The sequence below is a fragment of the Microtus ochrogaster genome, chromosome 7 (assembly GCF_000317375.1).
Source record: "Microtus ochrogaster isolate Prairie Vole_2 chromosome 7, MicOch1.0, whole genome shotgun sequence".
Classification (NCBI taxonomy): domain Eukaryota; kingdom Metazoa; phylum Chordata; class Mammalia; order Rodentia; family Cricetidae; genus Microtus; species Microtus ochrogaster.
The window spans coordinates 554616-567079 of record NC_022014.1 but is presented as its reverse complement, the minus strand read 5'-3'; the positions used below and the strand labels follow the sequence as shown (position 1 = coordinate 567079).

The 12464-nt window shown below is 45.4% G+C and overlaps 1 protein-coding gene across 1 annotated transcript in view; it reads right to left on the bottom strand.

The window, feature by feature from the left end:
* Bnip1 (BCL2 interacting protein 1) overlaps positions 1–10462 on the bottom strand; it is a 12421-nt gene extending 1959 nt beyond the window's left edge. Inside the window, exons 1-4 of the mRNA XM_005349020.2 lie at positions 10010–10462; positions 7631–7723; positions 3829–3920; positions 1022–1123 (exon numbers count right to left, since the gene is read on the bottom strand). Coding sequence (XP_005349077.1) covers positions 1022–1123; positions 3829–3920; positions 7631–7723; positions 10010–10093 — 371 coding nt within the window. The 5' untranslated portion in view covers positions 10094–10462. The remainder of the gene's footprint in view (positions 1–1021; positions 1124–3828; positions 3921–7630; positions 7724–10009) is intronic.
* Positions 10463–12464: the final 2002 nt, after the last annotated feature.

Genomic DNA, 12464 nt, shown 5'->3' with positions numbered 1-12464 from the left:
AAACAAGGTCTCAAAATGTAGCTCAGCTTGGCCCAACGGGCAGACTGTCACCACCTCAGCCCATCCCCCACCTATGAGTACTAGGATTACAGATATGTACCACAAAGACAGTTAGCATACATTTCTTCCTTCTTCTTTTGTTTTTTCAAGAGAAGGTCTCACTATGAAGCCCTGGCTGTCCTGGAACTGGCTCTGTAGACCAGGCTGGACTTGACTCACAGAGATCCACCTGCCTCTGACTCCCTAGTGCTGGGATTAAAGGCGTGCGCCACCACACTGGGTTTGCACGTTTCTGAAACATCAGTCAGTGTGGCTAAGGCTGTGTATCCTGAGCCCACGTCCTCGAGCCCTGCTGGGAGGAATGGAAACCATGCTGCCGTCTGTAAGCCAATCTGCACCATGGACCAAGAGACTCAGAAATGTTCACTCATTCCCAGAGAACTTGCTCAAAGGAACCGGACAAAAACCTGCCTTGACGCATCATACGATACTAAAAAAGTGGAAATGTAAACACGCCAACAGAACTGGTTAATAACGGACACTATGCATGTGCAGTTAAAAGAAGGGTCTTAAAAACTGTCAGGGAGGACCGGGAGTTAGCTCAGTGGTAGAGTATTTGCCCTTCATGCATGAGGCCCTAGGTTCAACCCCATTACGACGAACAAACAAACAAACAAACAAACAAACAAAATCCCCAAACCAAAAACCAATTTTAGTCAATTGGGTGTACTTGGTTGGTGGAGTGCTTGCCTAGTATGCACGAAGCCTTGGTTGGATCTCCAGAACCGCATAAACTCGGTGTGGAGGTCACACCTGTGAGATCTGAAGTTCAAGGCTATCCTCAGCTACATATAAAGTTTGAGACCAGATTGGGATGTATGAGACCCAGTTCTCAAAATAAAAAAAAAACAACAAACAAACTTATGTACTACATAAAGTACAAATGTTATGAAATCAAAAAGCCACCTCACATGGTGCTTAGATGTTATGTTATCAGAGCCAAGGGGACAAAAGAAGATACCTTTGCCTCAAAGAGTCTCCTCCCTGAAGAAGTTCTGCTTTTTCCAGGTTGTCGATGGCAATTTTGCAGGTGAGATTGGCTTTCCGCCATGAGGTCTGGTTGCTGGAAAAAGAAGGGTCACACATGAGGTCCTGGTGGCTCCACCAGGCTGCCCAGCCTAAACAGTGCGGCTCAGAGTTCAACATCACCTCCCTCCACTTCCTCCTCTTGGTAGCCCTGACAGCTACTTTAGCATAGGTCTTAACATCTTTCCTCTGAACCTCCAGAAGATGTTTCCAGAACATTCTGTCGCTATCCCTCTCCTGCTAGGCAGCTGGGAGACCAGGGACAAGGCACTCTACGAGACACAGACCCACAGTGGCTTTACTGTCTGACAAGTATCTGGGTGTTATCCTCTGGGTGTTATCCTCGAGAGCCATGACCTAGCATTCCTCCTTCATCCCTAGTACTGGAATCACCATTTATCCGCCCGAAGCGGCTGTTAGAGGGGGGAACCAACATTCCTCCAAGGCTTGCTACTCTTGCTAACTCTTGTCTATTTGAACCAGTTGCAGGCACTACACATATCACAGGGCACCCTGGCTGGCATGATTGATTCACAGGGCATCCTGACTTGCGGCATGATCTATTCACATTCTTTACTTGGCAAGCGATGGCTCAAAGGTAAGCAGCACTTGAGATTAGCAATCCACTCTTCACTGACAAACAGAAAAGGCCAACCATAGCCCTCTGACAACCAAAGCCATGTGCTGGAACTCTTATGCAGCCAGTTCAAATCAACTGCGCTAAGCCCTGAACAGAGCCCTTAACCAATAGGGTGGCTTTCTTTAAATTAAAACAAAAATTTATGTGTGTATGCTTGGGGTGGAGATGCAAGCCACAGTGCACGTGTGGAGGTCACAGGACAATCCGGAGTCGACTTTCTCCTTTTTTTTTTAAAGACAGGGTTTCTCTGTGTAGCCCTGGCTGTCCTGAAACTCACTCTGTAGACCAGGCTGGCCTGAACTCACAGAGATCCGCCTGCTTCTGCCTCCCAAGTGCTGGGACTACAGGCAATCTTCAGATGGGCTCTCAGATACTGCACACCTACCAGCCCATTCCACACCTGCCATTTCAAACAATCAACTACATCTGCAAGGCCCAGGGGTGCAGAGCAGAGAGCCTGTCTTCAGGGAGCTCACATGTATTAGGGAGGGAAGAAAGCAAGTACTAAACAGAATGACGAACCTGATAACCTGAGAAACAGTAATTCCGTGCTTTCTTTCCTCAAACCTTTAACGTCAGTCACACCAGGAAAGCCAAGCTTTAAGACCCCACTAAGCTGACGGTGTTTGGTGCAGCTTACTACACTGCACGCGTGCACTCCTCGTGAGTTCATGCTTACAATCTGAGAACCCTTGTGGCATAAAAAGCCACCGTCGATGGGCCAGGCACACTTGCACCACTCACTCCCATGTCTTGGTCAGTCTCTCTTGCCAGCTGAGCCAGAGAGGAAACCGTGAGCATATAGCTGTGACAAAGGAAGACCTACGGGGATTCTGATGCAGCAAAGAATACTGAGCGGGCCTTCAACACCACAGGGCTGGGAAAGGCGTGTTTGCAGTAACAAGGCCCTTTGGGTTATAGCACAAAGTCCAACCTGGAGGGAGAAACAGTGATTCATGTTCCCAGACATTGTTAAAAAAAAAAAAAAAGTAATAGTCCCTAATTAAGAAACTAAGAAATGGCTTTATGATCAAAGATTAGCACACAGCTGCAGTGTCACCAAAATCTCAATTCTAATATAAACTCACATTTCTGTGCATCATTCATTTCAATAATGCTACACTGGAAGCTATATTTTGGTCTATCTTGAGTATGTTCACTTTCAGTGAGCTTTCCACATACCAATTATTCTTGAATAAAATTTACCCTGTATTACAAAAGTAATCAAGTTTTTAGAAGTTTAATTTTTATTATTTTAATTTTGTGTGTGTGTGTGTGTGTGTGTGTGCGCGCGCGCACAAAACTGCCTATTGAGGTGAGGGGCATCAGAACCCACTGGAGTTGGAGTTACAGGCAGTTGGAAGCTGTCTGATGTGGGTGCTAGGAATTGAACTTGGGTCCTCTAGAAGAGCAGTACACATTTGAAACTGCTGAGCCATCTCTCTAGCCTCCAAAAGTAATTACATTTTTGTTTTCAAATATACAAAAGATGGGTTTGGGGTGTAGTTCCATTGGTGCGGTGCTTGCCCAAGCATGCACAAAACCCTGGCTTTGATTCTCAGCACCACATAAATATGTGGGGAGCCATGCCTGTATCCCCAGCACCTGGGAAGTAGGAACAGGGGGATCAGACATCCAAGGTCATCCTAGCTACATGTTGAGTTTGAGGACAACTTGAATACAAGAGACCCTGTCTCAGAAAATAAAAGACAGAACAAGGGCCATCAAGAGGCTCAGAGGACAGAGGTGCGTGTCTGCAGGCCTGACAAATGGCAGGAAAGAACCGACTCCACACACAGCTCCCACACCCACAGTATTTTAAAATACATGAATATATACAGTGCAGTGTGAGGCCAACTCTGCAAACATATCAACACTGTGAGCACTTTACACACACAGCTCCAAATGTCTGTGCAGACTCCACTTATCCCCTTAGCTCCTCAGACTCGTGGTTTGAGACTGACTGATCTAGAGAACGTTCAGCCTGTGTGTTAATGATACCACTACATCACCATTAAGCTGGGCTTATTAGATAAACACATGGACAAGCTTTACAGTCAGCATGCGACCCAGCAGAGGTGGTTGTAGGCTACTTCGCCTACCTGAGCATCTGCTTTTTGTGGTTCTCCACTTCCTGAAGTAGAAGCTGCTTCTCCGACTCCTTGTCTTGCTCCCTTGCTGATTGCTCAAGCTCCTTGGAGGGGGAAAACAGCAGTTAGCCAGAGTGCTTCTGTTTCCAATAGAGACACAGAAAAACAACTAAGTATCTTTTACAACAGACACTTGGGAGTGGGAGGGAGCATGTCCAAAACAATCAAATATCCTTTTAAACATATAGGCAAATCTTTAAGAAAGAGAAGGAAAAATTGGCAGCTCAAAGGTGAACAGGAAGCAGGGTGCTGGTGCGGTCAGCTCTAGAAAGGCTGCCCTCATTGGAGCAGGGGTTGCCACTCCTACAATCTTGACACTGCCTGAACTAAAGGAAAAAACCAGACACAACAAAACAAGATCCCAGCACAATACCAGGAAGATACCACACTATTACGTGTTTCCAAACATTGCCCATGGGTTTCGACTTATTTGTGAACATAACACTGATGCCTAAGGCCACCTGAGGCTGAAGCTGAACTGAAACTGTCACAAACCCAGGACCCACAGAAGCTTCCAGCAGCTGTAGAACAGTCTGGGACGTCTACTCAACAGTAGAGCTGGTGGACACTTGTCTGGTTTATTTTATTTTGGTTGTGAAGTGAATGGCAGGGGGTACACTATGGACTTTGGGTAGGGGGATGATTTATCTTTCCTTAGTGATTTGAGAACTGCAGAGAAGAGAAATTAACATAAACAGTATCCCCAGACTTGTGATAATCCCTGGAGACTGAGAGGTATGACCAGGCTGCAGAGACTTCAGGAAAGGCATACAGAAGATAAGCACACATGATTCAGAATACCAAATACCAGGGAAAGAGTCTGGTGTGGGAAGTCCTTCTGTATTATGTGTTGCTTTTATTGGTTAATGAATAAAGAAGCTGCTTTTGACCAATGGCTGCTTTTGACCAATGGCTTAACAGAATATAGCCAGGCTGGAAAAGATATATAGAGAGTAGGCAGAGTCAGGGAGGTGCCACGTAGCCACCAGCGGAGGAGACATGCCAAAACTTTGCTGGTAGGCCACAACCTCGTGGTGATGCACAGCTTAATGGAGATGGGTTAGTAGCTAAAAATATGCATAAGCGTTGGCCAAACAGAACCACAAATAACATAGTTTCTGTGTGATCATTTTGGGTCTGAGTGGCTGGGAATGAATGTGCAGCCTCCCCCAACAAGAGTCTACCATGAGCAAGGGAGAGCAGACATGATCAACAGCATCAGTCCAAGAACTTGAGCTGCAGGAGCAGTCACACACACTGTAAAGAAGCCTCAGGTCCTAGATTTAATTTACAAATCACAAGTTTCACTTTCAAGCAAGCCATAGGGCTAAAACATCAACACATTAGTTTATCTAGAGAACAATCTACTCATTCCTATAGAAATTTGCATGTGCTGTTTTGGAACAAGTATGTGTATCTCTGTATCATTTCAACAGCTCAGAAAGTACTTCTGAAAGTTTAATCTGCCCCCCCCCCATACTGCTAAAGAAAAAAAGAATAACTGACTGTGAATTAAAACAAGTATAACTAGGCGTGGTGGCGCACGCCTTTAATCCCAGTACTTGAGGCAGAGGCAGTTGGATTTCAGTGAGTTTGAGGCCAGGCTGGTCTACATAGTGACTTTCAGTATAGCCAGAGCTTCATAGCGAGACCCTGTCTCAAGGGGAAAAAAATGGGGAGAAGTGCAAATGTTACCAGTAATAAGACATAATTTTTTTTTTGTCTAGAATTCTCATTCCTGACAATGCAGTCACTGCCCAAAGAGCCCTGTGTTCTATTTTTTGCTACACTGATCTCAGTGAAGAATGGGTGAACAGGAAGAAGGGAGACAGAAAGAAGGAGAAATGCACAATTTCCTTGGAAGAGGCTGCTTGGAAGTTGTCACAGAGAACCTGATATCTCCGGAGAGATGAAAGGTGCACTGTTATTCTCCAATTCCAGCTGAAGAAACACAAATGCACAGATGGACATCTGCACACAGCCATGCCAATACCAACTGTGTAGGAACTAGCATATTCAGAAGACACAGGCCAGTTCTCCTCTGCTCACAGGCACCCTTGTTGAAATACACCAAAGAGAGACATTCACTCGAGTGCTTTTGTGTTTTCAGGAATATACAGAGCATGCAAAAGCTAAGGAAATGCAGATGAGAGCTAGGATGGGGCTAGCCATTCGCTGGCCTACACCTTGCTAGATGCTGTCTATGCTTAAGGAGAGGCTGTAACCAGCGGTAAGAGCATAACAAATATGTAAATGTATTGATGAGGATAATTACTTAAAATTAGAGGAGGAAATAAACACCAGGTAAACATGCAGGTACTTATACAACAGTAGTAGTTAAGAATTGAAGAGTTAAAGAAAGACATTAAGAAAACAAATCAGCTCTAAGAACTAAAACCTGGAAGCAGTCCAGATGAATGCCTGTTGGTAGAGAAATGGTTAGAAGAGAACTACAACTTTATAAGAAGGTGGGGAGGCTGTTCAAGAGAAGGTAGGTCATCCAGACACAGATAGGCTTGGAGACTCAGTGCGGTGGCATGTCCATTCCCAGAAGGGGAAACAGTGCAAAAAATATCTGTAATCTTGAGGAAGACAAACTCTGAGAAGACATGAGAGTAATGAAACAGTGCATTTGAAAGAGGCACAGAGAACAGAGGACATTAGCAAGACACATAACCGAGACTAACAGCTGTGGATACACACACGCACACACACAAATATAACACACAAGAAGCAGTATTTTTCAAAAGTTCAGATGGAGGAAGCTGTGCTGGAGATGGTGATCACCTAGGTACAGCCACAGTGCTGAAATTCTAAAGTCATCTCCAAAGGCAGGAATCACCTACCTGCCCTGGAAACCCCTTCAGGAAGGGAACAAGAAGCCCTCTCAAGCTGTCAACCTGCTGACTTCCCAGTGGCTCTGCAAGAGACTTCTATCTGCTAAGCAACTCAAGAGCTGAAGGACAGCTTTGGGACAAGGTCATTTACCACGTGCAGCAAAACCAGGGGGTCCTCAACTAGGCCCTCTGAATGTGGGTGACAGTTGTGTGGCTTAGGCAGTGAGACCAGGATTTATCCCTAGTGCATGAGTTGACTTTTTGGAGCCTATTCTCTATGGTGGAATACTTTGCTCAGCCTAGATATAGTAGGGGAGGGCCTTGGTCCCGTCTCAAAGTGCTGTGTCAGACTTTACTGACTCCCCGTGGGAAGCCTTACCCTCTCTAAGGACTGGCTGGGAGGTGGAGTGAGGGGAGCAGGAGGAGGGGGAGGAATGAAAACTGGGATTGGTATGTAAAATGAGCAAAGATTGCTTTAAAATATACATAAATAAACAGAAAAAACAAAACCCAGGTGGTCCTAGCCCCACCCAGTGATGGGCAGATTCCTAGTAGCCTTCCCGAGAGCGCAGCAGTGGACGGCTCTGCCACTCACAGGTCCCTTCCTAGTCTCTTGTGTTCTGAGACAGCACATGCACCATGGGAAAGTCAGGTGTGATGAGCACAAGATGGAAGCTGTGACTGCAGAAAGTGCAGCACGGAGAACACCCAGGACATGTTGGTGACGGACTCAGGCAGGGAACAAGTGCATAGGCTCCAATCTTTGATAGTCCAGTCACCCTAATGTAACAATGTTTACTACTATCTCCATGTGGCATGTGAGGAACCTGGTCAACTCTCACGCAAAGGCTATCCAAGGTCTAAGCTCTCACCCCAATACCAGCCCTTAGTGAAGAGCCGTGTGGAGCCTCACATACCTGTATCCTGTGTCGTAGCTGTTGAAACTTTTCCTTCACCTTAGTATTCAGTTCAGTGAGCTTGCTTAAGGGTCCAGGACAATCTCGAATATCCTAGAAGAAAACGGAGAGATGAGGGGCCTTTCTCCAGGAATGACATGCACAGGGGGAAAGCTGATTCAGCCCACAGCTAAGGTTGGCCTAGCTCCACCTTGTCTTGCTCACTGCTGCTCTTCTCTGCACAAAAGCAAAAACATCATTTTCAGTTTCCTTATCCCTCTTAAGATTAACACTGAACAGAATATACAAAAGCAGACTGGACATGCAGTTCAGTGGTACAGCATTTGCGCAACATGCTTGAGGCCCTGGGTTCCATCACCAGCAAGACACACACACACACACGATATGTATTATGTGTGTAGATAAGTAAGTAGCTAGATAAACTCAACCTTGACTTAAAAGTTTAGCAAAGTGTTATCCAGCCACCATGAAAGTCTTAAGCAGCTTACATGTTCAACAAGAATGGGCATCTAAGAGATACTGTGACTTCAGATCCTTCAACTCTAAAAGTCAAGGGCTGAAATCTCTGGTAACATGTAACAAAATTAACTTAGTCTGATTTTACAAGCCTTCTATCTGTTACAAGTCATATGACATACACAGGGGATTTGACATACTGAGGATTTGCTTCTGGAAAGAAATCCAGAATCTTCAGAACTAAGATTTAGGAGCAGGCTCTAGACTTAGGCTACTATATTCAAATCCTGCAACGTATTAGTGCAATCTTGAAAAACCAAAGCCTCCAATTCTTCATCTAACCTACCTCAAAGTCATATTTCTCAGCATAAAACGCTTAGCAGAAGAGCTGGGAGACTAAAAGAATGCAATTTTGGGGTTAAGTTTACTCCATAGTAACCACAAACCCAAAAAAGACCTAGCGAACCAGAGAATATGAAAAAGTAACTTTTCTGTTTTTAAATTTTGGATGTAGTCTGCTTTTTGTTTTTGAGGCAGGATCACTCTATGTAGCCCAGGTTAGCCTCAAATGCATGATTTTCCTACCCCTGCTTTCCAAGTGCTGGCAGCAACACACTAGCCAGTTTGTTTCCTGTATGTATATGAACGTATTGTTGCATTCTGAGGACTGAAACCAGGGCCCTGAGCATGGCTTTAACTCTACACTGAGCTACGCTACCCTGGTCCCTAGTAATTTCATTTGTATAAACCCAATCTTGTTTATTTTTCTACAACTGGGCCAGACATTTTGCGGTTTACACATTCCAGGAGTGAAGTTGGAGACTTTAAAGTTTGTGTCAAGTTTCTTCAGTTACTCTCCAGTTTATTCATATACCACACTTCCACGCGGCATAGGATAAACGACCACTGCGGTCCGGTGTGCATCTGGCTTGTCAGAGAGCACTACTCCCCCGCCCCTTTTCCACAGGGGCTCATATATCCCTGCAACCACAGCCCACTTCTGCAGCACTGGGGATGGAACCCAGATGAGGTAGGCAAGCATTCACCAGCAGAGCTACACCCCATCCTCTCCTCCCTTGCTGTCACAGATTGCGTTCTGAGTCTCTTGAGGTTTTTGGTTTTGTTTTCTAAACTCAGGAGCCATTTCTACATTCCCTACTCTTGCCTATGTTGATTTTCTTTTTTTCTTTGTTGTTGTTAGGTTTTTTTTTGTTTTCAAGACAGGATTTCTCTGTAGCTTTGGGGCCTATTCTGGAACTCTAGATCAGGTTGGCCTCGAACTGAAAACGCTTGTCTCTGCCTCCCGAGTGATGGGATTAAAGCCTTGTGCCACCATCGCCCGGCTCCCATGTAAACTTTCTTGCACTTCTGTCTCTACTTACACCTGCTTCTAGACAAGCGCCTCACTTCCCCATTGGCTGAACCGGGTATGGAAGATCTAAAATGCCTTTCCCAGGCTGGTTTTCCCTGTCCAGTCCTAGTATCGGCACTGCCTGCCTTCTGACCCAGGTCTTGGAACTTTCTTTGATTTTTTCATTCAAAAAATACCCACGGTCCAGGTTTCCTGAGCTTTGTCCGGTGACTGCCGTATCAGGTGGCCCTGAGTACCCTCCGTGCCCCTGACACAGGGAAGTAGGTGTACGAGGCGATGGGGGAGGTGGCAGGGCGGGGCTACTGACGAGACAGGAACAGGCTAGCCTCAACCTTTGCGGTAAAGTCAGGGAGCAGGAGAGGGGCGTGTGGATAGCTGAGAGGCGGGCGAACCAACTGTGTGCACATGAAAAGCGCTTAAGGTCTGCGATCACGAAGACCCGACCGAATGGCGCCTGAGGGCCGCCTGCCTGGGAAGCTGGGCGGGCGCGAAGATTTTGGAAAATGCCAAGGCGGCTAGCGAGAGCCCGGCGGGGGCCTAAGAATCTGTACCTGGATAAGCGCCTTCACCTCCAGGTCGAATTTGACAATCTCCTGGTTACAGATCCGGACGTGGACATCCTGGGGAGCCGCCATGTTGGAGCCCGGCTATGGCGAGCGGCGGCGGCCAAACTTGAGCGCGCTCGCGCGGCGCCGGCCCGCCTTCCGTACTTCTGACTGTGGTGCCTGGAGACGCAGTACAGAGCAAACAAGGTTGCCAGCCCAGATCTGGGATTTTCCTTGACACGCGGAACATTCACAGCCTCTCTGGTCAGCTCCTACTAAACGGAAAAGTGAAAGTGACTATGAAGAACCATTAGGATTGGAGGACACAGCTCATTTGGTGATGGGCTTGTCTGGCATACCGCATAGCCTTGGGGTTCTGACCCCACTACTAGAGAAACAAGAAATCCGCTCAACAGTGGTCACTTTCCATCTTTCAGGCATCAGCTATTATAGTGACTTTTTGCATAGGAACAAAAAAGTACCGAATAGGATGCCACCAAAGCTGCATTTCTTCTTTAAAATTTAAAACAAAATTTCTCCATTAAGTATGAATTATGGAGTAAGACACAAAAAAATTGTAAAGGGGTAGAATTCAATGCAGGTCACTGGGGCACCTCCATCAGTACAAACAAGATCCCAGGGCTTTCTCATATACAGAACTACGTTGCCTTACGTGTTTCTATGGCTCTGATGCTGCCCTTTGTGTAGAATTAGATTACAAGCATCGCAGGAATGGTTCTGATTGTGTCGTGTGGTTTTGATAGAAACTATCAGTGCTACTCATAGAAGGGTAGCGCTTTTAGAAGTACTATTTAATTATTATTATTATTTCTTAGTAATAATACTTTCCCTTCCCTTTTCCCGGCCCTCAGGGATTCTCCAGGCCCTGTAGCCTTGGGATATGGGGTTCCCTCTTTTTTAAATGGTTTTTCTCAAACTTCACACATAGCCCCTTAGTCAGTCTCCAGAGTTGCCTACGTTCCTAGGGCAGTTTGCACCACTTCCGAAAAGGTGCACCTCACTGTAAGTAACAAAGGCCTGAACTTCAGGCATACACATCGCCAACCCCACTCCAGTTTTCTCAAAGGCTAACGTGGTCATCAGTGACATCATTCCTAAGGTTGCCTAGAGGGTGAAATGAGGTAATACATGAAGCCTTAGGTTACGTGGGATTGAACCCAATGCCTAGTTGCTATTCGTGTATTCCCAAGCAACATTCTGGAGTACGGAAGAGCAGGCATTTTCTACTCGGTGCTTCGCCTGCATAATCACACTCATTAGTTTGGCGACAGGAAGTGGGAAGAGGACAGAACAAATGGAATAGGTGGATGTATGTGTTTTATCTTGGCTTTTCAGAGGCAGGATTTCAGATAGGCCACGCTGGTTTCCAACTGCCTGTGTAGACAAGGATGACCTTGAACTCCTGGTCTTCTTGCCTCAAACTCCCAAGTGCTAGAATAACAGGTGTTCAACGTGAAGCTGTCAGACATGCATTGTAACTTCACACAAGCTTTCTTAATTCTTTTCTCTCTGGGTATGGTGGCGCACGCCTTTATTCCAGCAGATAAAGAGGACATGGTCAGTTCCAGGCTAGCCAGGACTAAACAAAATAGGAAAAAAAATCTCTTCATAGTAGTTTTATCAGCTTAACTTGCTCCAGCAAAATAGAAGAAATGTCCATTGCCTTTAGCCCACCAGCATGGTGAGCTGACATTGGGAATCTCACCATTCACCAGTGTTTCTTTTCTTTCTTTCTTTTTTTTTTTTTTTTTTGGTTTTTTCAAAACAAGGTTTCTCTGTAGTATCCTGGAATTAGCTCTTGTAGACCAGGCTGGCCTCAAACTCACAGAAATCTGCCTGCCTCTGCCTCCTGAGTGCTGTGATTAAAGGCGTGCGCCACCACTGCCCGGCCCCATTCAGTGTTTAAAAGGTCTTTAGCTTGTATCTCTCATAATGAATGAGACCGAGAATGTCTCAAAGCTACCATATTCATTTTGTGCACTTTTCTACTGTATTTGTTTCCAGGAGCCCTTTCTGTTATTAGTATTCTCACTGTAAAATTGGCAGAATTCTGACTTTGTTTATGGTACCTTTTTATCTCAAAGATGATTTAAAATTTCAGTTTCACATTGGTGAATCTTTATTTATGACTCCTGGACTTGAGTCTATGTTAAAAAAAAAATCCTTCCCCACTCCCCTAGGATTTAAGATTGTACATATTTCTTCTGGTGCTTATGCGGTTTTTTTTGTTTTTGCTTTAAAAAAAAACCTGTATCTTTGCCCATTTTGAAGTACATATTGGCTCATAGTGTGAGATGCAGAACCAACTTGACATTTTCTAGGTTTCTCGGTGGCTCCAATACTAGAGAAGGGCCCAACTTATTTTACCTTGGTTCTGGATGCCACAGTGACCATGCTACTGTTTTCATCTATTTGTGTCTATTTCTTTTTTTTTTTTTTT